Source organism: Tachypleus tridentatus, chromosome 6 (genome assembly GCF_004210375.1).
Source record: "Tachypleus tridentatus isolate NWPU-2018 chromosome 6, ASM421037v1, whole genome shotgun sequence".
NCBI classification, from domain to species: Eukaryota; Metazoa; Arthropoda; class Merostomata; order Xiphosura; family Limulidae; genus Tachypleus; species Tachypleus tridentatus.
The window spans coordinates 58,696,930-58,724,808 of record NC_134830.1 but is presented as its reverse complement, the minus strand read 5'-3'; the positions used below and the strand labels follow the sequence as shown (position 1 = coordinate 58,724,808).

The 27,879-nt window shown below is 33.8% G+C and overlaps 2 protein-coding genes across 7 annotated transcripts in view; both read left to right on the top strand.

Annotated features, from left to right (window-relative positions):
• The window catches only part of LOC143252613 (integrin beta-PS-like), a 51,666-nt gene extending 44,091 nt beyond the window's left edge, over positions 1 to 7,575 (top strand). For all 4 annotated transcript variants that reach the window (XM_076505013.1, XM_076505015.1, XM_076505014.1 and 1 more), the window contains 2 exons: positions 54 to 220; positions 4,638 to 7,575. In XM_076505013.1, the coding sequence (XP_076361128.1) occupies positions 54 to 220; positions 4,638 to 4,706 (236 nt within the window). In that variant the 3' untranslated portion in view covers positions 4,707 to 7,575. The remainder of the gene's footprint in view (positions 1 to 53; positions 221 to 4,637) is intronic.
• A 4,830-nt stretch (positions 7,576 to 12,405) lies between these two features.
• Positions 12,406 to 27,879, top strand: part of LOC143252612 (aromatic-L-amino-acid decarboxylase-like) — a 39,365-nt gene continuing 23,891 nt past the window's right edge. Inside the window, exons 1-6 of one of the 3 annotated variants that reach the window (XM_076505010.1) lie at positions 12,411 to 12,832; positions 17,530 to 17,744; positions 22,392 to 22,505; positions 22,677 to 22,796; positions 24,995 to 25,129; positions 26,237 to 26,380. In XM_076505010.1, coding sequence (XP_076361125.1) covers positions 17,544 to 17,744; positions 22,392 to 22,505; positions 22,677 to 22,796; positions 24,995 to 25,129; positions 26,237 to 26,380 — 714 coding nt within the window. In that variant the 5' untranslated portion in view covers positions 12,411 to 12,832; positions 17,530 to 17,543. Of the gene's footprint in view, positions 12,833 to 12,979; positions 13,228 to 17,529; positions 17,745 to 22,391; positions 22,506 to 22,676; positions 22,797 to 24,994; positions 25,130 to 26,236; positions 26,381 to 27,879 lie in introns of those variants that run through there. The other 2 variants (XM_076505009.1, XM_076505011.1) reach the window with 2 other exon arrangements.

The window sequence follows — 27,879 nt, the reverse complement described above, 5'->3', positions numbered from 1 at the left end:
TGCCGTGAAAAAAAAAGTTTTAAATTCTTTTATATTCTGTTTTCAATTATTAGATTGTCCAGAGCCAATCAGTATTTTAGCAATTGTGCTTGGAGTTATTGGTGGGATTGTTCTGGTTGGATTAGCACTCTTGCTCATCTGGAAATTGCTCACTACCATTCATGATCGAAGAGAGTTTGCTAAGTTTGAAAAGGAAAGACAGATGGCAAAGTGGGATACCGTGAGTGGTTACCTTTTATTGTTTCTTCCATCCATGTTACTATAAATCTAAAGTTTTAATGTGTGTGTGTTAAGGAATTGAAATTGCATTTGATATATATTTTTCTGTACTTTTCAGCTGATAAATAGTGTAAAATAAAGATAATTTTTACTAAATAATGTATAACATTGTCATAAATTTTGATGTTATAATAGGATTGTTTTGATATCACAGCAATCTTGAATTCATTTTATAATGTATTCTATGAACTTCATACATTTAATGATGTCAGATCACATATTTGTTACAAATGTACATGAAAGAATTCTTCAGTTATTTGTTTTATTATAAAGCAGTCTAAGCTAATCATTCAGTTTCTGTAACGTAAACTTGTCCATGCACTCGGCAGAACCAAAGTTAGAACTGAGTGATTTAATTGATATAATCAGTTACATATGTTTAGTAAATTAATTGATTAATACCACAAAAATAATCCACTAATCAGAGTTAGTGTTTCTGTTTATTGAAACAACTGACTGATCGAAATTACATCAGTTATCATGAACGTAATCAACTTATTGAAATTAGGGTTTCCATGAATTTATTTTTTTCTGATTTCTCAAAAATCACAGTATTACCATTATGTTTAAATATTGAAGTATTCCACACACTTCAAAAATTAAAAACAGCAAAAATGTACAATGAAATATTTTTGTCACAGTTAATGTGACATCACAAGTTTGATTCTCATTGCCACTTAACATGCATGATGTTATTGTTGTTGTAAAGCTACTAAGACTGTTTGTCATTGGCACTAACTTTGAGCTCTGTCTGCTTAAGTGTAAAATAGTGTAAGTGTACTTTTTTTAAACATTGTGTTATGTTTCCCATTTATAATTCTACTTTTTTTTAACGTTATATAAGTAAACTTAGATCTAGGGAAAAGATCCAGGAGGTCTGGACTCTCAATCTCATTCTTAATGTTGTGTAAGCAGGCAAAGATATCAAAAAAGGGAAAGAGGGTAATCCCCTTCACTCTTTTTTAATAATTGTGTTACTTAGATGTCCAACTCCCCCTCTATCTAAGTTTTCACAAATCTATTAAAAAAAAATCCAAACATCCATACACTACCATGCAGTGTGAAAAAGATGTCAGAGTTTTTACATGATTGGGCTGTTAATTACCATTAATGCTTTTTGTGTGTGAGTGAGTGAGAGAGAAGTGATTTGTAATTGTTTATAAGGTAAACATATCATAAGAATGATGTCATCTTAACAGAAAGCAAGCAAATACCAAGTATCTAGCTGATATATAAGCACTATTACCTTTTAAAATAATTCTTATCTCAGACATGAAAATCTACAGGTCCACTTGTCTGAGGCCTAACATGAGTTAAACCTTTGTTTAATGCAACTTGTACTCAAAGAGAAATTACTCCTGTAAGTTATGTATATTTTTTAGTCTAGTTAGAGTTACTCTTTACTATTCTCAGTACTGTAGTATTAATAAATAAGCTTATTATGGTATTTTGTGACCTAATGTTAAACCATTTGATTGCATACTTTAAATACTCTGATGAAGGAAGGGTAGAGGCCCATAGGGGAATTGTACAAAACTAACTCATTATATGCTTCTACAGCATAGAACAATACATTTTCGAGAACAAGGTTTAGGATTAAAAATGATTAATTTCTAAATTATTTCAAGTCTGAAAGCAAAATTTCCTCTGCCTTTTTTCTGCTTGATAAAATTTTTGAGACACAAATTGTAAAAGTCAATCTTATGTATTAATTCAAATTATATGCCAAAAATATAGCTCAAAAATATTTTTGAATTAGTTACCATCTTATACTTTCATACTTATTTAATGTAATTAATGATGAAAAAAATACATATTGTTATTTCTGCATAGCTGCAAAGCTTTTCCTGTAAATAAAACAACCCTCTTGATTCATTTTAATAATTTCTCTGCCCATCCCAAACAATAACTTTAATTTTGTTAAGAACACACTTCTTGAGAATATATTAATCCATTTCTTTATTTTCAACCATTTTCCTTAATTTTTTAATAGAACTTGGTTGAAACATGATTTTGAAACAACTGTAAAGAAAGTCTAGTTATGACTGGATAGAGCAAGAATTAAACTGGCATTTAATATCAGAGTAAACATAAAGATTTAAGAGATTTTCAGTTTCCTATCAAACTGTTCATCTGAAGTCAATTTACAAACCTGAGGCCCAACAAAAATTTCTTCTTTAAGCTTCACTTCTGAAAGAGCCACATAAATTGAATTGCCCACATAAGATGCTTAAAACAGTCATTATCTTTGTCTAAGGCCTTTATAAACTCATCTTTAAGCTTCGTTTTATGTGATATGGAGTCAAAAATACTTTCTTTGTATCAACCAAACTTTCACTTTTTTATCCTGGTATCAGGCAGGCTGCTCTTCATAGCCATTACTTCTTTATCTACTGCTGAATTCATGCTCTACTGTCCCATACACACCAAAATACATGGAAGTTTTGTATAACTGAATTGTTGATCCAACAACATTTTAAGGACTTAAGTCTTTGTGAGGTACTCAATCATTTTTGTTTGTAATTGACTTAATTAAGAAGCTCAAGATTTTGGTGCTTTTCCTTCACATGAACCAAATGCATAACAAATATATTACCAGTTTGATGAAGAACACATTTTCAACTTCTTTTGCAAGAGCAAATGCCACTCACTTGGTTCATAAACTGCAATTTCAAACATTAATATTAATTCAATAATATTGTTGCAATAAACAAGTTCTTTCTCACAATTTCTCTACCGGTGAAATTATGTTCCTTGAGAAATTAAGTTCTTATCCCAAAGTCTGGTCCCCCATATCTCTGAAGAGTTCTTTGAAAAACCCAGATCTTTCACCAAATCATTAGTTTCATCCTGTGTGAATATTTATGGTTTGCCAGGTGTTTAAGGTTGAAAACAGTCCCTACCTTCATTTCTGTTGACTTCAGAATCAGATGAAACTCTACCAAAAGTCCGGTTGAGCAGGTACAGGTACATCAGGTCTTATAGTAGATTGGAGGTTCTGATAAGAAATTTCCTTTTTACTTCAGATGTTGTAGCCTTGCACATTATATGAACAAAAATCAAAAGTCATCTCCAAATTTTCTAAACTTATTCCAGACCATGAGATTTCCAAAAGGCAAAGAGTTTTTCTTGTATTCAGTAAATTGTCTCTACTCTTTAAAATAAAAGTTGCAAACTTTGTGTGGAGTCTATGATTTTTCTTGGTCCCCAAATTTTATTCCAAAATATACATAATACACTTTTTTCACAAGTTTTGTAATGTTTTTTGTTTTTTTTAAAAAAAAAGCTGTGATGAAGAAAAATGGCCTTTTTTGGATTCAGCCTAAAGCAATTACTGTAGTACACGTAAAAAGTTCAGAAAAGTAAAACAACTGCAGGCCTGTTTAATACTACAAGCTTAATGCCAACAGCTGTTTGGTGATGAAGGTTTTGTCATCATTAGGTATAGGTAGTTTATCTAGACACAGATGTATATATACAAGCATATTACAAAAGTTGCATACAACGGTTTGGTTAAGGCATGATTGAGATATCTTGTTAATTTTTGGTTCTTTATTTAAAATTAGATTTTTTTTAATAACATTAATATACTATGGTTTTATTGAGTTTCAGTGTTTATAAATATTATGAAATCATTATTAAATTAAGTAAGTTTAGTTCAGGTCACTATTTATTATTAAGTAGGTGACTGTAAGATATTCTGGTGACTTGAAATTTTTATTGAGTATTATTTTTTTGTATATCTTGTTCTAACAATGTACATAAAAAATTTGCTAACTGGCTACTTATTTATAATTGTAACCTTGATATGATTTAAATAAAAACTTTACTATTCTTGCTGGTGATAGCAAAACATGTTTGCATTGTTAACTATCAGATTATCAGCATTCGATTATTACATGTATTAAAAACAAACATAATATATGTATGGTAACATTTGGTTAACTCATTCATTTGCCTAGTAAAAAAATCAATATTATCTTTAAAGAAATGTTTTAGCAAAATATAAAGTAGCTTTTTTAAAAAATATTAATATCATAATACAATAATACACACACCCTATTTTTCTCTCTCTTTTTTTTTTTTTTTTTGGAAGGATGGGGAGCAACAGGACATCCACTTTAATTGTAATTGATTAACCAGCTAATAAAATTAGAAGCTAGCCCCAATCTTTCAGTTCTAACCAAAGTGCTAATCTATGGAATTAGAGACATCTATATTATAGTATTTTATTTTGTGGCCTCAAAAAAATAGTTAATTCAGTATATGTGTAGCACAAATCTCTAATGTCAGTTTCCAATGATATTAAACTTGCTTTGTTCTTTCATAACTATCACTTATTTGTTCTTTACATCTAGGGAGAAAACCCTATCTACAAACAAGCTACAACAACCTTCAAGAACCCAACATATGGAGGAAGACTTTAAAAATTATCCTAGCTAACTAAGATAAACCAGTGCTTTCTAATGTATACTTCCATTTTGATATTTTTACTGTAAAGTTGTCTTCCATGTCTGTAGTATGTATGTGTCGCACACCTTTAAAACAGATATACTTCTACGTGCATTGGTATGAATACTTGAACAAATAATACTTACTAACAGATTCTGTACACATTGAATATTTTCCACAAAATATTTGCATTTTATATGAAGGTTTTAAAAATTATATTGTCTAAAATATTCTGCTAAAATTAGAAAATAGCCAGTAGTAATGAAAGGCGCTAGGTATTGAAAGGTAAAAATGATTTGGTTATGAGATAAATATAAGTAGGAAAAGTTAAGTTAAATTGACCCTTTTCTTTGTTTCTTTGATTTGACTGGATGTTGCACACCACCATTACTCATCATCAACTTGTAAAAAAAGAGATCTAAGCAATCTTGAACATTGTACTCTAGTTTTTCAGGATATTTATGTACTTAAAAGTACTTGTGCTATTGTTTGTAGAATGTTTCCTGAAATAGGTAATGAGTATTAAGAATCTCAGCTGTTTGCATTATGTAAGTTTTATTTTATTTAAGTAATGTTTCATTACATTTGTCTTGTTGATGCATTAAATATGAAGCATCCAAGTTACGTCATCAACATTTCATTAGAAAATTCTTCAGTTCCATTGATTTATCAAACAATATTTGTAAGGAAAAACTAGGTGTGTTCTGTGAAGTGTGAAATGGATTCTGTGATTATTATACTGTATCACCAAATACTGTAACGTGCCTAACAAAAGAAATTTCATTCTTAATGAATAATTTTTGATTTATAGAACTTAAAATTCTTGAATTTTCTGAAGAAACTAACTACTAGCTCATTGTTTTAATAAATTAGCAAATGTTATGTCAGCCATTTAATAGCATTGTGAAGAAGATTGTTTTATTGAGACCAAGAGGAGGTGTTATTGTATTGCATTAATAATACAGTAATTGCTCAAAAAACCATTAGTTAATGTATTTGAATCAATACATATCTCACAAATTATTTTTATATGTTCAAAGAGACCTTATATTTTAGCTAATATTTGTTAAGGAACCTAATGTTTTCAGTGAGAAGTGTTGAAACCTGCTTTCACTAATTACATATCTCATTTGTAAAAACCACTCTACTTGCATGTAATGATTGTTTATTACTAGCATATATTAGTATTGTTAGATAACCTACAGCATTCCTGATTGAATAATAGTGTCCATTTTTATATTAGCTTCAAATACTTGCTTTTGCTAACATAAATTCCAGTCAAACAACAAATTTCATGTTGTTGTTTTTAAAAAAGTTTAACTATGATTGATTTGTGAATTTCAATAATTGTGATGGTCATAAAGTGAACATGCATTCTGTGTTTTCTGTTGATTTTGTGTTTTTATAAGACATTTAATGAAGCCCGAAATTTTCAAACTATTTTTCATTTGTACTTAAATATATGGAGTTATATTTGGATCTTTTATATCTGGAGCCTAAGAATGTTTGTTTTATGGAAGGATTTCCTTTTGTTCATATTATTTTAATACCTTTTATACTTTCTCATATTTATAAGGAACTAGTTTTGATAATATTTGTATTTTCATTTAAGTATTTGTATGTTTTTAATGTACTTGTAGGGTACTTTTTTTTAGTCATATACAGAAATCTTATAAATAGTACACACTAATTCTTTTCTGGTAGATATTTTAGAATCAGTAAGTTTTCTAAGTTAACAAATAAAATCTTGTAAACATTGATACACTAGTGGATAGGTTAATTATGTATTAACATGTGAAAAAAATCACTTGAGCTGTGATATTGTCAGTCCTCAAGTTTTGTGGATTTTTTATGTTTATTACATCAGTGTCCATGGGATTTTTTTATACATAGATTATATATAATGAGTGTCATTCTCAAAGTTTATTGGAATTTCCATAAAAACTGTACTTTATATTTTTATTTTTTCACAATAGTTTTTGTTTATGGTATGTCTTAATGTTCCTAATGGTAGGAGATATCCTGTAAACGTTTACTTGTTGCTCTCACATTTCCACTAATCTAAGAACGTTTATTTGATAATTTGTTAAAGGTAGAATTTTCTGTTTAGTATTTTTGATTACATGAATATGTGTAAATAAACCTAAACTGTGGTTCTAGTTTTGTGTAACACTTAAACACACCGTACTTTTATAATGGTTGTTATTATATGGTTTTGTATGAGGCCAGACAAATGCTTGTTCTGGTCATCTTTAAAATATTTACTGTATTTTTCACTCACTGAACAGACTCCTGTTGGTTTGCCTGTTTCGATATTACATGTTGACAGTCATGTGTTTATGTTATTACCTTAAAGACAAATGACTGAAAATTTTCAGTGGTTTCAAATAGGAAAATCTTTAATTTTGTGTGAAGCAATCAACTAGTTCAATCATTTTTATTTGTACTAGTTCTTTACCTCACAGTTTGTTGAGAATCATTTAAGAAACCATGTGAATGTAATATACTAGGAACACAACAGTAGGTCATGTTTTTCTAAAATGTCAGATATTTGTTATTAATCTGGTTTAAAAATAATATTGAATATCTTTTCATTTTAACATTCTGTACCATTGATAATTAGATAGAAATCAGTGTAAATTATTGTTTTGTGAGACTGTATAATTTCACCTTTTTTTATTTTAACCTTAATAAAAACAGAAGATTTAATATCAGGGAGCTTGTCATATTATCTATAGAAATAAATTGGAATACTACAGTTTGTTGTGTATCAGTTTTGAGAAAACAAAACAGTTCTGTTGTTAATTAAGAACATTGAGGTGTTTCAATAAAGTATTTCACTAACTTGTTGTAAGTGTGGTATTCTTTAGCAGAGGTATAATAATGTCCTTGTATGTTTTGACAGGAAATTTTTTATATGAGTATTAATTCTAGTAAGATACAGCAGAGTGTATATTACTTAGCATTTGCCATTAGAAATCGCACAATTTGTATAAACAAATCAGCTGCTCACAAATTGAAATAACATTAAAACAGTAGTACATCTACAAATTAGATCTGTATATATAAATCAGTTTAAGAATGGGTAGTTGGTTTCATTTCTTTAGAAATCACGTTCTGAAGAACAAGTGAACGTAAATCATCTGCAGATTTTTGTTCTGGCTATGTGAGGTTCTGTGTGAATTCCAATAGTAAGTAGTTGTCTATACCCACCAATAAAAAAAGTACCTAGAAAAGCTGTTATTATGTAATAACTCCTACTACAAGAGCTTACTAAACAATTGCAATTAGCAATAAATAGTTTTATTTGTGAGTAATTACAAAAGGAAACTTCTATAACCGTATGATCACTGTCTGAGTTCAGTCATCAGTTGAGTGTTGTTGCTGTTTCGCTAGCCGTTCCTAATTTAGCAGTGTAAGAGTTGAAGGGAAAGTAGCTAGTTGTCACCACCTACTACCAACTCTTGGGCTACTGTTTTTACCAACGAATAGTGGGATTGACCATCACATTATTACGTCTTCACGGCTGAAAGAACGAGCGTGTTTGATGTGATGGGGGATTCGTTCCCTCGACCCTCAGATTACGAGTCGAGCACCCCAACCACCTGTTTAGAGAAAGCAGTTTAATAATTTTTGTTCAAGGATTCTTCATCAAACGCTACATTCAACGAGGGACTGTATCACTAACATCTTTCAGTGACGTAGGACACGCGTTTTTTCATAGTAAACTGCTGGAATGACTTTCATTCAAGAATTATAACTACACTTAATTGCGACATCAAATGAATATTTGAACATTTTAGTATGCAAATATTTTTTGCTTTCTTTTGGGTAGAAAAACTCTCATTGTGATAGCCTTAATGTATCGATTTTAAAAAAATGGTACGTTTTATTTGGTTGTTGTTGAGCATTAAGCTTCACAATAGGTTTGTTCTTGAATTTCGCGCAAAGCTACACTAGGGCTATCTGAGCTAGCCGTCCCTAATTTAGCAGTTTAAGACAAAAGGGAAGGCAGCTAATTATCATCACCCACCCCTAACTCTTGGGGTACTCTATTAGCAACGAATAGTAGGATTGACTGTAATACTAAAATGCCCCCATGACTGAAAGGGCAAGCATGTTTGGAGAGACGGAGATTCGAACCCTCATAAATTGAAATAACATTAAAACAGCAGTACATATACAAATTAGATGTGTATATATAAATCAGTTTAAGAATGGGTCGTTGGTTTCATTTCTTTAGAAATCACGTTCTGAAGAACAAATGAGCATAAGTTATCTGGAGATTTCTTTGTTCTGGCTATATGAGGTTATGTGTGAACTCTAATAGTAAGTAGTTGTCTGTATCCATCAATAAAAAAAAGTTCCTAGAAAAGCTATTATTATGTAATAACTCGTACTACAAGAGCTTACTAAACAATTGCAATTAGCAATAAATAATTTTATTTGTGAGTAATTACAAAAGGAAGCTTCTATGCCATATGACTATGCATCTGGCCCGGCATGGCCAAGCGTGTTAAGGCGTTCGACTCCTAATCCGAAGGTCGCGGGTTCGAATCCCGGTCGCGCCAAACATGTTCGCCCTTTCAGCCGTGGGGACGTTATATTGTTACGGTCAATCCCACTATTCGTTGGTAAAAGAATAGCCCAAGCCCAAGAATTAGCGGTGGATGGTGATGACTAGTTGTCTTCCCTCCAGTCTTACACTGCTAAATTAGGGACAGATAATCCTCGAGTAGCTTTGCGCGAAATTCAAAACAAACAAATAGACTACGCCCCCTAGTGGTATGTCTGTGGACTTACAAAGCTAAAACCCGGGTTTCGATACCCGTGGTGGGCAGAGCACTGATAGCCCATTGTATAGTTTATTGCTTAATTCAGAAACAACAACCATGTGACTACTCTGTCTTAGTTGTTGCTGTTTGCGCTAGCCATCCTTAATTTAGCAGTGTAAGACTAGAGGGAAGGCAACTAGTCATCACCACCCACCGTCAATTCTTGGGCTACTCTTTTTTTCCAACGAATAGTGGGATTGACCGTTACATTATAACGCCCCCACAGCTGAAAGGGCGAGCATGTTTGGTGCGACGGGGGATTCCAACCCGCGACCTTCAGATTACGAGTCGAACGCCTTAACCCATCTGGCCATGCCGGGCCTTTCTAAGTCTGAGAATATACACCTAGGTGTTATCTTCAGTGGCGGTTTATTTTATATGTTTTCTTGTCTTTTGTCTGAATTTCGCGAAAAGTTACACAAGGATTATCTGCACTAACTGTTCCTAATTTAGCAATGTAAGACTAGAGGGAAGACAGGTAGTTCGCACCACCTACCGCCAACTCTTAGGCTACTCTTTTTTACTAACGAATAGCGGAATTGATCTTCACGTTATAATGAGCCCACGGCTGAAAGGGCGAGCATGTTTGGTGATATGGAGATTCGAACCCGCGATCCTCAGGTAACGAGTCCAGCGCCCTAATCACCTTTCCATGTTGGGCCTCCTTTAGTGGTGGAGGTAATGTAATGTAATAGATTAGTAGCTTTATCTTTCCTTTAGTCGGTTTAGTTTTTCGTAAAATGGTCTACGAACAGGAGAGAGACGTATGATGGACTTCTGTCAACAAAATGGGCGTTGACAAGTGTAATTGGATACGTTTTTTTTTTTTTTTTAAGGCTTTATTACATAGAATATTTAAATGTTCCAATCAGAAAGTTCTTTTTTACCGGTAATTTGCTGCATAGTTCTCTGAATTATCGTTGTTTATCTAAAAAGTTATCACAAAAAGAAATTATTTTTATTTCAATATCTTCCCCTTAAAAAAACAAAAGATAGAAAATAGAACACTGGAAGGAGGCATTGCGGCATCTTCCTTAACTACGCAACTGCCTTTAAACAATCATACAGCATAACAAGTGGTACTAAAGTTTATCAAAAGCAGAGAAAATACCTGAGTTGAACAATATGTAATAGTCTTTTGCTTTCGTCTCTAAACTCTAAAACTATAGCTATATATGTGATTTATACTGTTTTTAATGTCATTAAATTGTAAGTAATTAAAAACATCATGGCGAAGTTATTAGAGACGATACTAAACTGAGGTGCATTCTAAATTTTAGTGGACTTCGCAGAATAAATAATAGTTACCAGCGTAGATGAAGAAGGACCTCCCAGCAGCTCAACGGTATGCTTGAGAACTCATACCGCTAGAAACCGGGTTTCGAAAGCTGTTGTGGGCAGGGGCGTAGATTCTTTGGGGGGGGGTATACATCCCCCTTCATTTTAGGTGGGGGATATGATGCATACAATCATCCCCCCTACAGTTTGGTCTGTTGAATTGTTTTATTGCATCACAGGCCTGCAAACTGCGTGTTTGTTCTTGTGATTCTCGTGTTCTTACCAATTGAATTACATAATTAGGCCTAGATGTAGGCTTTTTCAGTAGCCGAAATGTACATGTTTTATATAGGTGTGCTTCTAAAGCTTTTCGATCTAAGCGATAGTTCGTAAGTATCAACCAGTAGGCCTAAGTATACATGCAAGTATTGTGGCAACAAGATTACTCTGTGACTGCACGTTTACAGCTTTCAGGTTCACGTGATCAGAGATTACCAATTTGCAAATTTAACTGTCCACATAAGTGGTTGCAAAAATCATCCTCCCCCATCGGGTGTAAAAAATCTACGCCCCTGGTTGTGGGTACTACCCTTGTGTAGCTTTGTGCTTAATTTTAAATACACAAACTTAAAGAAAAAACGTAAGGACTGGTCAACATATTTAGTAGCTTGTTAGATTCTTATCACTTATTGGTTACATAGATATGTTAAAACAATATGTACCTAGTAATCCGTGATGACGAGAAAACCCACTTGTAGAGAAAAATATACATGTAAAAACAGCTGGTATGGATTGAGAAAATTTTATGTAGAGGAACGAACAACGTTTCGACATTCTTCGGTCATCGTCAGGTTCACCATAGAAGGTTGAAAGGTTGTTCCCTTCTCTACATAACATTTCTCACTTCATACCAGCCCTTTTTACATATATAATATGTATCTATTCATAAACATTTTCCCTTCAGTATCACAAAGCTACCGTAAAGGTCGAAATAAAAGTCATTTGACTAACCTTTTGATGTAACTACATCTACTCTAAGAATTCGTTTATCCAGAGCACGAAAACAGATGCATTCTGCAGAATGCGGTTTATTTGAGATAATCTTTTGGATGATACATAAGAGTATGCTTATACAAACGAATACTTGGTTTCATAACTGGCATGGAGTTTAAATAAAAGAGAGAAAAAAGTTGGATTTAAGAGATTCTTTGTTTACTAAAATTTAAACTTTCTATCTAACGTAACAATATTTAAGTTGCTAGTTCACAGAAATTATGGAATTCATCTTTCACCGTTATTGTTTTTATATTATTATTATATACTTAACAACATGTTCAGCTCACACTAGAAATAATTCTGACTTCTACCACCGAATTCAGGCATACTACTTTAATAAAAAAATTCTGATTCCTGTTTTGTTAGTTTTATCTATGAGCAACTATTTGTTTCTTTTACAGTTTCGTCAAAGCCACTAATACAGCCACCTTCGCATAGCTGTTCCCGATTTTAGACTATAGGGAAGGTTTGTTTGTTGATAAGCGCAAAGCTACATAATGGGCTATCTTTGCTCTGCTCATAAAGGGTATCGAAACAAGATGTTTAGAGTTACAAGCTTTCAGTTTATCGGTGAGTCACTGAAGGGGTTAGAGGGAAAGAAGTTACTCAACTGCTTATGTTGCTAACCCTTCGGCTACTCTCATTAGGTCAAGTGCGGAGTGCATTTATGAGGCAATGCGTTACAAACTATTAAAACTCTGCCTCATTGTTTGGATACGTTAATAATTAGGCCACACCTGTCTTCTTAGTAACAAGTTTCGATATTAGAAAATGCTGACCTTGTTGAACTGTTGACGTGTACGTGAACACGTACACTTGCTGGCACCATTCAGAGCTTCTTGTGCTGCAGAATATAAATGTGTTGTTCGTTGTTTTGGTTACAAATTTGAAAGTTTCAGGCAGTTGGAAAGCAGAAGTGATAGTAAACAAAGGTGAGATTACATTTTCATCTTACCAATTTCTATATTTGTCTGTATTACTCTGTATAGTTGGAATGTTTTGTTTTAAAAAGTCGAAACTTAAACCTCAAATTTTTAGTTATCAACACGGTATTAGAAAAAAACGCAACTTATTCGATGTGTACATTAATTGATACGTTAATTAAATGTTATATTACCATATATCCTGATTTTATAAATATTTTGGTATATGTGATAACCTTTCACTAAAAGTTCTCCTTAGTGCCATAGCGGCATGTCTACAGAGCCACATCGCTAAACGTCTGGTTTTGATACCCGTGGTGGGCAAAGCACAGATAGCCCATTGTGTAGCTGTGTGCTTAATTCTAAACAAACAAACAATAGCCAAATGTACACGGCTGACGAAGGTAAGTTGGGTTATAAATTAAGATATAGGAATACATTTTCAACGATAACCCTAAATGCAAAATGAAAACGTTTAGTCAAAATTTATATAAAAAGGAGCATTCCTCAATTTACAAACGCCTCAGGTCTTCAAACGTCTATTGTGATGACGATGAAGCCTTATATACATACAGCAGTAACGTTGTTCCTTCCTGAATGGATTCTGTTTAAATTGTCTGGTGAAAATAATTCAACGTTTAATCCGCGTATCAATCACAAATTGCTTTACTTCCTACTTTAACCTTTTTTACAAGTTTGAACACCTGTATATTGGTGTGAGCATACGTTACAAATGACTTTTAAAGCTTTTTTATAATACTAGGACTAACGAAACAACAACTTACTTGCACAAAGAAACTAAATAAGTGCGAAAGCTTATACAAATCCAAATACACTGATTGATTCACTTTAGTGGCTAGAAACTACTTTCTCTCTTCTTATTCATTATTTGCTACTCTTATTTGTAACTAACCCTAATTTTAAACACTTCCCCAGTTTTCTAAATCATTATAACCTGCATCTTTCTCTATCTATCAAACCAACTATAGCAATAAAGATATGGCTTACAACATTACCCTCTTCATAAATTGTGAAATCTCTTGAACAGCCTCAATACAAATAAAGAAAACACTAATTTGTCCATTCATCAAGACATTTTGGCCCTTTTTTTTCAAGTCCTATGGTAACTGAATAGTATGACATCTTATCTTTTGTTTTCACTGTCCCCTCACTGAGGGAGTTCTTCCAGGGTAGTTGGTCATGTACTTACCACTACTCTAAATTGGGTCGAGATCGGGGCTCTGTGGGGGTCATTACATTAGTTGAATGAGTCTGCAGCTTCTTTCTTAACTAAGTAATTTCTACATAAGTTGGATGAGTGTTTGGGGGTCATTATCTTCTTGGTAGTAGAATCCTTTACCAATAATACTTAAATCACTGGATATACCATGACGGATCAGTATCTGATGATATTTGAACTAGTCCATTATTCCATTTATTTTACAAATATCTCGTGTCATCTCAACTCAAAAACACCCACAAGCCATCGCATTCCCTTCTCCATACTTCATGGTTGGTGCTATGCAATGACGTAATTATCGTTCACCTTTTTTTTCTGCCGGAAATACAACATACACTGTGAACCAAATATTTCAAATTTGGACTCATCCGTCCATAACACCCTTTTCCAATAATCAGCAGTCCACTTTTTGTACTTTTTAGCAAATTTCAGTCTCTTGACAATATTTGGAGATCGAAGTAAAGATTATTTTTTTTAACTGCTACATGACCAAATGTTACATTATCATTGAGTCTTCTTTTCTGTTATTTGATACATAGTTGTTTATCTCATGCTTGAGATCAGTGGCAGTCTTCCTTCTGTTCCAATTGCTGCGTAAACAAATATATTTAACATTAGTATCAATGAGTTTAGGTGTTCTGCCTCTTCCTTTGTTATTTTCAAATCTAACTGTCTTGGTCTCACGATCTAGGGTCTACTTGACAATGTTTGGAGAGTATTTCAAGTTTGTAGCAATTTGTTTGACAGTCCAACCAGCATCACGTAAAGATTTTATGTGAACTCTCTGCACTTCTGATAATTATATTCGTTTTTTAGGCCATACAATGACAATAGAACTTAATATATAGTGTTAAAACACTGTTTTGATCAAGGTTTATTTGTGGAGTGCTACTAAATTGATTTATTGTAACATATACCGATACCATATGGTAGCTTCTTTCTATATTGTTAACACTCTGCCTGGCGTACCATTAAACTTATTTCAGACCTTAAATTTGATCAGTATATTCATTGAAGCAGATCCCTTATGACATGACATTTGTACATGTATATGAGAATTCTAAAGAATGATAAGTATTCTCTCACTCTGGCTCATTTAATTATTAACAAGGATCAGTGAAGCATTACTATAGGGTTAAAATTTATATACTGTAATGACATGGAAGAAATATCTCCATGCAATGGAATGAATGACTCTTGTCTTAACACTTCCATACCACCGAATAATTATTTTTTTAAATAAGTATGTCAATTCAATCATTTTCAAGCACCCAACTCTTAACACTGACACTTATAACTAACTCTTGTTCTAGATACTATGCCTGATATCTGGATCATCAGATCATTATTATAACACTCTGTTCCCTCTAACTGTAAATTTGTGTAGATTGCTTTTGTGTCTTACTTTCTCACCACTTTATTTTAATTTTCTGTATATTTATTATTTATTTATGTTCTTTGTTATTTTTTAAATGCTCTGTATCCTTTTGCTGTTTTTTTTTTCATTGTTCTGTCATGCCTAACAGGTTTTAAATATCACTTTATGCCCTCGTGGTAATTTTAAATGAAATTTAAAAATTTAGTCAAAGTTATATTTTGTTGTCACCAAGATAGACTCATTCTTGAAACCAATGAGGTTACGTTGTATTTTCATGGGCGGATTGTTAAAGCTAGTTGGTGAAAATATTTCATTGTCAAGTTTATTAATTTATTTGTTTCCTTTAACATTCGTACAAGAGTACGTCCTTGTGCACTGTCTCAAATTGTTGTAGAAGAACGTTTCAAATGATGTTCAGAACTGTAACAATCCTAAAACTAACTTAAAATCAAATTACTTGCAGATAAGCGTTATTGTTAGCACAAATCACTGTTCTCTGGATCACTATTATAACACGCAGCTTCCTTTGGCTAACATAAATTATAACATTAAAATTGAGCTTACAGTAATACAGTGCAACATAATTAACATATTTTCAGGTTAAGAAATATTTAAATGAATGCACACCAAGAAAACTATAGATTCATCTAATCGCATATTACTTTTCTTTTTTCTAAATTATTCAACTTATTTTGTTTTTAGTACATCTTATAGCTCAATATTAAAGAATTTTTGCAAAAACATGCTCACATGTGTATTTTGTATAGAAATCAGCTAATGTTTTAAATTTTAATCATTTTTGGTGTGTTTTAGAATTTCGCGCAAACTACACTAGGGCTATCTGTATTAGCCGACCCTAATTTAGCAGTGCAAGACTAGATGGAAAACAGCTAGTCATCACCACCCACCGCCAACTCTTGGGCTACTCTTTTACCAACGAATAGTGGGATTGACCGTAACATTATAACGCGCCCCCTCCCGGTTGAAAGGGCGAGCATGTTTCGTGCGACGGGGATTCGAACCCGCGGATTACGAGTCCAGTGCCTTAACCACCCAGCCATGCCGGGCCCAGTAATTTTTGTTCTATGCTGCTAATGTGCTATTTGATTAAAATATTATTGACTGTCGTTTCAACTTTATACGTGTTGTTAAACTGATTTTTTCAAGTGCCTAAACAAGTAGATAAATTAAGATATACGTTATAGAACAAGTTGCAGAAGAAAAGTATATTGATTGTTGTAAACTATATTTTTAATGTTGTTATCGAAATATGAACTAGAGAATGCATGATATAAAAGCTCATAAAGGTAGACCCGAGAGAAAGTTCAAAATATGTCGTTATGAAAATCTAGTAATTTAGACGAATATTTATACGTAAAACATGAGATATAAATTCCTGAGTAACAGCCAGTTAGCTAAAGTAACAGAAAACCATACCATTTTCTTTCTGTTGGTAGTGTTCCAGTTTCAATGAAATATTTGGATAAGTATTAGTTACCATGTATATTCAATTACTTGGTCGATCAGCTGAGAAATTGCACACACAAGTTGATTTTTATGTTAAACTAAGTACAGTTTGCGTAGTATTTCCGTTTTGAACATCATTTGTAAACGTAAGCCAACAAGTCAAACTGTGTACAAACTTATTAAAGAAAAAATAAACTCACTTTTACATTAATTGGACTGGACATATAATTCTTTTCATCAAATATTTTCAAAGCTCGAGCCCAACAAACGAACAACTTTACAACAATATTTTAATTTAGATGTTATTTAGAGAGAGCGCGACGCTAAGACAAAAAAATTCAAAATTATATCCAGATTGGTACATTAGAAGAAAATACGAGAGTACGAGTTCTTTCAGTTATTTAATGAGATTTTATTGAGAAGTAATTAAATATTGATTGAGAAATCACTTAAGTGCCTAGTGGGTGAGTTATTGATTGAAAAGAGATTAATCGAGTAAAGAAAATCAGCAAATTAGTCAGATATCAAATAAAGTTCTACGAAAACGTTATGAACGTATTAGGCCTACGGCAATTTCAAAAGTTTATGTTGAAAAGTTTGTTGTTTTTCTGTGTTATGAAGTATTGAAGATAAAGATGGAAGCTGAAGAGTTTCGTATATACGGTAAGCAGATAGTAGACTTCGTGGCAGACTACATCTGTAACATCCGAGATTATCGAGTGCTTCCTCAGGTCCAACCAGGTTACATCCGTAGCCTTATTCCTGATGAGGCGCCTGTAGAAGGCGAAAGTTGGGAAGATGTGTTTAAAGACATCGAGCGTGTAATACTTCCAGGTGTAAGTTATCCTTGTGATTGAAAAGAGTATCGATATATATATCATAATAAATGTATAATAGTTCTATATAGAAATGTCACAACTTTGTTGTACTCTTAGTAAATAGTAACACCTAATAATGACAAGTTTTCTTAGTGTAAGCTCTAGGCATGATGTATATTGATGAGAGGGTTCACAAGTTTTAGTAACACAGTCGTCCTAAGTTTTGGTAAAACAATATGTCTTTGTATCTATTTCAGTGGCTTGGCATGGCCAAGCGTGTTAAGGCGTGCGACTCCTAATCTGAGGGTTGCGGGTTCGCATCCCCATCCCACCAAACATGCTCGCCCTCCCAGTAGTGTGGGCGTTATAATGTTACGGTCAATCCCACTATTTCGTTGGTAAAAGAATAGCCCAAGAGTTGGCGGTGGGTGGTGATGACTAGCGACCTTCCCTCTAGTCTTACACTGCTAAATTAGGAACGGCTATCACAGATAGCCCTCGAGTAGCTTTGTGCGAATTTCAAAAAACAAACCAACATACCTATTTCAGTATATTTAATACAAAAGCACATATACAAACATGTTTATGTTTTGTTCTTTTCTGATAAAAAGGCCGAAACCTAGATGACACTATGTAAAGGGTATATTCCACTTTAAACCATCTATTTGAAGAAATATTTGTTTGTTGATCACGAAGTTGGATTTGATGTAATAAATTCCAAGAGGGAAATTTGAAAAAAAACAAACAAACAAACGCTATGGATATGAATTAACGAATTGTAATCACTGATGTAGAGGTCGAGTCTAAAATTAAATGTGTTTTTTTTTTTTTGTGGGAGCTTTAGTGACACGAAATTAAAGCTAGTCCTTAAAGCTTTTGGTGTTTTGACGGTCTAGTGTATTTATGACATTAAAGAAGAAAATCCTGAGCATGTTATTTGTGGTTTAAGTGCCAAAGACTATAGTTGAAAGAGCCAGAAGTGAATAATAAGGTCGCATATGGTGTTTTCTGTTGCGTGGTTACGAACACCACAGTTATGATGTACGGATTTGTTTTGTTTTTTAGATTTCGCTACACTAGGGCTATCTGCGCTAGCCGTCCCTTATTTAGCAGTGTAAGACTACAGGGAAGGCAGCTAGTCATCACCACCCATCGCCAACTCTTGGGCTATTCTTTTACCAATGAATAGTGGGATTGACCATCACATTATAAGGCCCCCACGGCTGAAAGGGCGAGCATGTTTGGTGTGACTAGGATTCGAACACGCGATCGAGTGTCTTAACCACTTGGCCATGCCGGGCCTATTATGTACAGAAGTTTAATTTTATACTGAGAATAATAAAAGTCGTTAGTTATTTTTGCGTTTTTATTTTTTGGAAGTTTCTTTTCAGTTGTTTAACAAATTCAGCCTTAAAATGTAACCAGAATATTGTATTCAGTACATTGTAGATTTTAAATATTTAACGTCAAAGAGAACTACCGGCAATTTCTGAAAGATACGATGTCTGATTCTTTTATTTTAATGCTTTGGAACTTACTAAAATTGAAGGCTATTAACATTATACTTTGCCTGAACGATTAAAACGTTATAATGACCAAATTGCGCTGAATTTAATACTTATTGGTATGGAGGTAAATAAATTAGAGAAAAGTAGAAGCCAAGAGATAAACTGTCACAATTCAGAATTTTAATTTTATAAGTATCACCTTATAAAATTAAGAACTTAAAACTTGTATACAACTGAATTTTTTTTTGTTATTAGCTACGTTTTGGTACTATATTCATTCGTATACCATATTAAAAGGTAGTTTAAATAAATTTTGAATGTAACACACTAAAACCTTGTGGCATGCATAGAAAAATATGCCTGTAGCGAAAGCAATTATATTCAATCCTCAATTTCAAAAAAGACCAACATCTTCTGACGTCAAGATAAATCCAGAAATGCTGTCCTTTTTTGAAATTAATATATTTGCATTCTTTCCAAATGTGTTGTAAGTAATACTCATATTGATATTATTATTCCTTTAAGCTACATAGTGGCTCAGTGGTAAGTTAAAGGTTTTTGGTATCCATGGTGAGCAGAACACAGATAGTCCATTGTGTATTTTTTGTGCTTAATAACAAAATTAAGATTATTCCCCTTAACTAATAATGTTTTCATCACACCTTGATTTTCTTAGGAATAATTTCTGAAATCGTATATGGTTTGTTTTTTGGACGTTTTATATTCATATTAATGCCTTTTCCTCTTAGAAAATCTTTTCATCTCTTTCATAAAAAACAACAACAACAAAACTAAGAGTTTTTTTCTACCCATCTCCAATTAAGCTTATTAAAATTCTACTTTTTTTAAATTCGCATATGTAGTTCCTCTTTCTCTGGGAGATGTGGCAATGTAGTGTCCTTAAATGGTTTTCAAACTTTCTAGTTTACGGACCACCTATATTTTATTTGTCACTGCGAACCATCGTTGGATCTATACACGTTACTATTGGTTCCTTTCCGCGATTGTTGAAACGTTTTACGAACCATTTTAACACTGCAGATCATCATTAAACCTTCTCTTTTATTCTCCCAGTTACTCTTTCTCTCACATCTGTATAATGACGTCAAATCGTCAAACTGACTTTTAATTGACGGAAAGCAATTTAAAAGATGGTGAATCTGTTGTTTCACTTTGTCTTCAAAATTGGAATGGTACACTGGAAACATAGGTTCAGAACTATTAAACGAAAATAGACTGCGCGCAGGCAGTGAGAGAAAAGAATAGTACACAGGTGTTGCTTGAAACACCAAAACTCTTTATTTGGTAACGAGTATTATGTCATAGTAAACGGTTTAGAAACAAAAAGGATTGTTTTTTTGAGAAGCATGTTACATGTTTGTACAGGAGGTTAGTCTGTCTTTAACTTACATGGACATTCTCGTGAAAATAAAAGTGCTCATGCACGAAATTAATTATTTTTTCAGTCATTATATTATGAACTACATTAAGAATTATTATTCAGGTAGACACCTGTCTACGACAAACACGATACAAGAGTAAAATATTTATTATTATGATCAACTACAAACATTCATAGTTACGTTATTTATTATAGTGCTGCCACCTTTGGGCGGAAAAAGACGCTACAGTTGCCATTACCAAAAAAAAAAAGCTCAAATAAAATTCATTGGTTTGTTTTTTGGAATTTCGCATAAAGCTACTCGAGGGCTATCTGTGCTAGCCGTCCCTAATTTAGTAGTGTAAGACTAGAGGGAAGGCAGCTAGTCATCACCACCCACCGCCAACTCTTGGGCTACTCTTTTACCAACGAATAGTGGGATTGACCGTCACATTATAACGCCCACACGGCTGGGAGGGCGAGCATGTTTGGCGCGACTCGGGCGCGAACCCGCGACCCTCAGATTACGAAGTGCACGCCTTAACGCGCTAGGCCATGCCGGACCCAAAATTCATTGGAGCAAGAACTTTTCCACACGTATTTATCACCGACCGAGGCACTTCTCACAGTGTTCAAGAGCATAATTCCCCAAATGGAAGACTATCAGCTCCGATGGTACTTACTGCACTTGTGTCTGAATGTTGTTTAAAACTGCACGTGATAAACACATTATGTCATTCGGTTAAACATTCGCCATTGTTCTCTATAAAAATTCCATATAGTTGTCTGAAATCCCCATTAAACTTTATTCTTTCCAATTAGTACCACAGATGTTCAAGCAATTTTTAAGACCTTAGTACTCAATTATTCACACACATCAGCAATTCCACAACTCTCTGTTGCTTTACTGAATAAAATTATTTGCACTATCGATGCTGAGCAGCTTTTTGTACCGTGGTTGTCACACACTAATTACTTATTGAATGTGATGTACACAATTATGCAACCACACAAATTTAAACCTGGAAGAAGACGTAAGCAAGGTAGTAACGTTCGCGGTTTCTAACGCTATTAAATTTATTTTACTATAATTTTACAGTTATCATCGTAACAAAAATAGGGTAACATGGATTATATTTTTTTTCATTGAGAAGGTTTTTTTCTCAAACACTAGTGTTCTAAATTTTTATCAGAAATTGGTGATATTTTGTTTTACCATTTTCTGTACCTAATTTTAACCTGGACAGTTGTTACTATTGAATTGTAATGTCTTGTGTTTCTGGCTCATTTTATCTGTAGTTTCGACTAAACCTTTCAAAAATGTCAGACGTCAGCAATTTATTGTCCTTTTCCTTATGCGTCTTGTGTTGTTCACCCAGTGGGACAGCGATAAAGCTTCAAATTTACAATGCTAAAATCAGGAGTTCGATTCCCTCGATGTTAAAAACAAATAGCCCGATGTAGCTTTACTCTAAGAAAATCACACACACTCGTCTTGAAGCATATAACTCAATATCCTACGGACTTGTAATGACTTCCATGTTTGTACAATTTTTTCTACTTTTTTGTCTTCATTCTGTACTTTTTACCTAAAGTAAGTTTATCTTCCTTTGGATCAATCAAAATAGTCTTTGATGTCAAGACAATATTCATTGACATCAAATTATGCAGTATAATGGTTTTGAAAACATAAAAATATATATGAATATTTATCTCCAAAGCAATATATATGCACAGAATGTATTATGAATATTAAAGCTACATTGAAATTTATAGATGGTCCATTGGAATTCTCCAAGATTCCATTCTTACTTTCCTGCTGGAAGTTCCTTTCCCACCATCTGTGCCGACATGCTAAGTGGAGCGTTCGGAATTATTGGATTTTCATGGGTGAGAAAAATGTACTGTGAACTAAATAAATTATTTTTCAATCGTTGTAGATTAAGGCCTTGCAAAAACAAATCATTATTTTTCTAAGAAAAATATTTTATTTTCATAACGTATTGTTGAAATTAACATTAACGATGATATATCACTCTTGTGAAACTCTTCCATATAAAGTCTGCTTGTCCAGTATCAACTGACTTGGAGATGGCCATGTTAGACTGGCTAGGGAAGATGCTCCAGTTGCCTGAGGATTTTCTGTTTTCTTCAAATGGACCAGGAGGAGGAGTGATTCAGGTAGGTTCTATACATAAAATAAACTGGCATTGTTCATTACTATTATAAAGAGGTTGGGTACGTTATGTTAAAATCATTTTGAAGCCCTGCCATGACTTACGATCCGTATAGCTAAGTCCGACCAGTCATGCTCTGTCTGACGACTATGCATCTTGACAATAATCATGCAGTGTAATTTCCATTGCAAAAGACTCCATCGTGTAAAACCATCATGTCTGTAACATACCACTTTTCACCATGGGATTTCCATAATCCACCTAGTATATGAAGACTACCGTTTTCCAGCACCCGTTTCAACAGTTTACTTGTACAGAAATCCATAAGCTCTGTGTTCGGCACTCTGGCCAAAATGTATTCGTAGAAACTAGCATAAATACCCATTTCATTCTTCAGTTACTTGAAGCTTGCGACCATTCATCTGCTATTTCGTGAAAGAAACTTGTGTCCATATGAGTTTTGTCACTTTTTCGGGTGGAAATCATTCTTAATTTAGTTAGTTTAGTTAGTTAGTTATCACCATTAGATTCCATCTTCAACAAGTATTTAAGTGAGTAGGTTGTTAGCCCACTGCATCGAGCCGTCCCTAATTTAGCAGTGTAAGACTAGAGGGAATGCAGCTAATCATCACCACCCACCGCCAACTCTTGGGCTACTCTTTTGCCAACGAATAGTGGGATTGACCGTAACATTATAACGCCCCAACGGCTGGGAGGGCGAGCATGTTTGGCGCGACGCGGGCGCGAACCCGCGACCCTCGGATTACGAGTCGCACGCCTTACGCGCTAGGCCATGCCAGGCCCTTAATTTAGTTATGTACTTTTGTATTGGAAACGTGGATGGCTTTTGTCACTGATCTTTGTAATTGTGGATTTTCATCTGTTACAAGACTCCATGTTTCACTTATTTAGGCTAAGGTACGTCTTGTTGCAGATCTATTCCTAGATGGTCCTGGTTCTCCAAGTTTATCCACATTCCTTTGTTTTCCAATGCTCTTAAGTAGAAGGAACATCCCCGTCTTGGAAATTCTAAATCCCCAATTTAAAAGTGTCTGTATCATCTGAGTGTATTAATTTTCGTTTTCAGGAAGCGTTTTTGTTACGCACCCTCCCCGAAACCTATCAACTTCAGTGGCTTTACACCTACCTACGAAAAGTCAAACGATATCAAAACGTAGTTCTGGTACTTTCAGTCTCATCACAACTTTATATCAACTGTGGTTATCAAACGACCCGCTGAGTTGCATAATCAAAATAGCTTTAATATAATGTGCTCAACCCTATGTAATATGAGAAGTGGAGTGTTGTCTCAGACATATGTATATATTGCATGAGAGTGTTGCAGTTTTATTATACAGGGTAGCCCGTAAGTCCCTACCCATCCATATATCTTATGTATCCAGTGTATCTGTGTGCTGTCCCTCATTCTCGCTGCATAATATTATGCGACATAATTATTATTATGTTTTGTGAGACATTTTCCTCAACATGTAATCTGAGGGTCGCGGGTTCGAATCCCCGTCACACCAAACATGCTCGCCTTTTCAGCCGTGAGGGCGTTATATTGATCGTTGTGACGATCAATCCTACTATTCGTTGGTAAAATAGTAGCCTAAGAGTTGGGAGTGGGTGGTGATGACTAGTTGCCTTCCCTGTAGTCTTACACTGCCAAAGAAGGGACGGATAGCGCAGATAGCCCTCGTGTAGCTTTGCGCGAAATTCAAAACAAACCAAACCAATAATAAGTTCAATGTTGATAAAACTTGTTCACCTAGTAACATGAAGTTGTATAAATCGACGTTGAAGAAAATATACAATATTTTCTATTATTTCTACACTAAGAATAAAGCAAAATAAGAGACTTAAACATGACCTGCAACTTTCTGTGACATTCCTTGATTTAAACTAGTTCATACGAATATAGAATAATAATAAAGTGCATTTTTGTTAAGTGACATTGTTACACTTTTCCATCAGAAACTCACTGTTATATCCGTATAATCAAACTTCACAGAATTGAAACTTTTTTTTTTCATTAGTCATTTATGAAAGGCAAATGTGTCAATGTCCCCTTATAAAAATAAACTTAGGTTTAAACAATGATGATTTGGAATAACGAATCACAATATGACTTCTGATGCCTCAAAAGTTAGAAACTTTCACATAATCTAATTTTTCTGTATATAACTGGATTTATTCTAGAGTAATGCCAGTGAAAGTACACTACTGGCTTTGACGTGTGCTAAAGAAAAGGCCATTTCTTCTATCCAAGCTACTGACAAGAGCTGGAGCCGGAGCGCGATCACGGAAAAACTGGTGTACTATGCTTCAGAAGAGGTATGTTTCATTTATCTCAAGGTTTCAGTTTTGTTTACACGGTAGTCAGCAATGCTGTTGTACGCATGTTGTAAATGTTGGTATTTCTGGTCATTTGTGTGTCCTAATCTCAAATACGTCCATAAATGCTTTGAGTGAACCTCTTTCTGAAAACAGTATAAATCACAACACGTTTTCTTATGTTTCCATATAATGGATCAGTCAATCCCACTATTCGTTAGTAAAAGAGTATCCCAAGAGTTGGCGGCGTATAGTGTTTATTAACTGTCTTCCTTCTGGAAAAGACTAAAGCAGATAACCCTTGCGTAGCTTTAGACGAAATTCAAAACAAGTCAAACTTATAAATACTTCCTTATGGGTTTCGCTGTTCTTGTGTATTATTAAACAAACAGCTATACAAAGGCTATTTATGCTCTGCCCACCACGGGTATCGAAATTCAGTTTCTAACAGTATACGTTTGCAGACATATCACCGAGCCATTGGAGGACTTTGGGGTTCGAATCAGAATATAATGGAGAAAAAACAACAACATCTGCAGTCTACCTTGACTTATTCATTTACGTCAAACCCAGGAGAGCCGATTGTTTCGCTAGCTTAGGCTTTTGAAAACACTACATCATGTTCCATATGAAATAAATGCAACAGTTTTCTTGTGTCAAATATATTTATATACTTGTTAAAAAACTGCATCAGCTTCGGCTGTCAAAATGAAACACTTCACAGATTATAAATTACAGTTTTCCTGTAGCTCTGTGATAACGTCAATATCATATAACTACAATATCCAGCGTTGGTTACCCTGCGGTGGATACAGCTCATTGTATGGCTCTACGCTTCATATACACATATTGTTGTGTAAACTGAAAACAAAACGTTATTGCTTTGCTGCCGAATCTAAATTATGTCAGCTCTAAACCACGTCATGCTTTCACAGAACAAGCTTTTGAAACTTGTAGATTTTGGTCAAAGCTGATTTCATGGTAATAATAATTCCTCATTTATTAACTTGTTCGTATTTCATATCGTTTCCAATAAACTGTGATTATGATTTTAAAAAAAGTAAAATACAAAGTACAAGCTTTATATAATATTATGTTTCTGTACAGGCTCATTATTCTGTGGAAAAAGCTGGATTGCTCAGTGGGGTGACATGTCGTTTACTTTCAACAGACGACGCTCTAAGCCTTCAAGGGAGTGTCCTCCAGGCTGCTATAGACAAAGATCAAGCCCAAGGAAACATCCCGTTTTTTGTACGGTTTTTATTGTTTCTTTTTTATGTTAACAATGTAATAAGTAAACATAATTTACAGCTTCAGATATTTCTGTACATCTATTAGCTTTATCACGCACTTACAATTATTAAAATGACTGTATATAAATATTTTTAATACATCTATTTCGAAATACAGTTAGTGTGAAAACTCATGATAAATAATACGTAGTTACTTCATCACTGTCGCTCTACCTTCCGGTTTTTTAGAACATTAGGTTTAAATATGAATATTGGACCTGAGGTGAAGCATTATTATGGAGCTCCGACTTTCAAATATTATTTTCAAGTTATCATGAAGCTGTCTTTTTCCTTAGTTTTATAAAGTAGATTAACGTGTCTCCTTAAACTAGTTTAATCAAAATAGCAGAAATTGTACTGTGAGAACAAAACATTCATGATTAATGTTTCTGTAGCCACAAAACGTTTTTTAAAAAAAACGTCATACTAAAAAAATATTTGCATGAAATCTAAAGCATTATGGTGGAGCTCACCTTGGACATAATAAAGACAAGCTTTTCATTATAAATCATATAACTTTACTTTGAAATAAGCTTTGTACTATATTATGTTTTTGGCTTCTGTTTTCCGGTTTTTATTCTCTGCTGTTTTACAGTTTTATTTAGTTATCTTGAAATCGGTGTTTTCAACTTCTCTTATGGGAGTCCTAACAAGTACAAAACCACAAATAACATTAAACTGGGCAGTCAATGTTCTTTGTTATTGAGGGGCATGTGCGCATGCGGCCGCAATTGCTTTGGTTTGTTTGATTTGTTTTGAATTTCGCGCAAAACTACACGAGGGCTATCTGCGCTAGCCGTCCTTAATTTAGCAGTATGAGACTAGAGGGAGGGCAGCTAATCATCACCACCCACCGCCAACTCTTGGGCTACTTTTTTACCAACGAATAGTGGAATTGACCGTCACATAATAATGGTCCCACGGCTGAAAGGGTTAGCATGTTTGGTGTGGCAGGGATTCGAACCCGCGACTCTCGGATTACGAGTCAAGTTCCTTAACCAGTTGAAAAAGGCCCATTATGTACTGCATTGAAGCGTTCAGTAATGGGAAAATGAAAATTTAGATATATAGGTGGGAGAGTAAGATGTATAGATGGTTGCAGGAGATATCGGACATTATTATGGTATGTAGGTTAGAAAACCCTAGACTAATTAAATAGTAATAGAAAATTGACACGTCTCATTTGTTTCTAATTATTTAAGTATATATCCATAAAGCTGACCTATTTAAAACTTGCAACTTGATTTGGATATAGATGCTTATATAATTTGTAATTTCATAACTCGTCATATTTTCTGATGTTATCTTCAGTTAAGTATATCATATCAAATGTAAACACGATTTTCATGCTTTAATCTGCACATTTTTGAACTACACCGGTCGTATATGATTTTCGTGTAAAACACAATTTTTTGCATAATTAAGTAAGGCGCTCGACTCGTAATCTGAGGGTCGCTG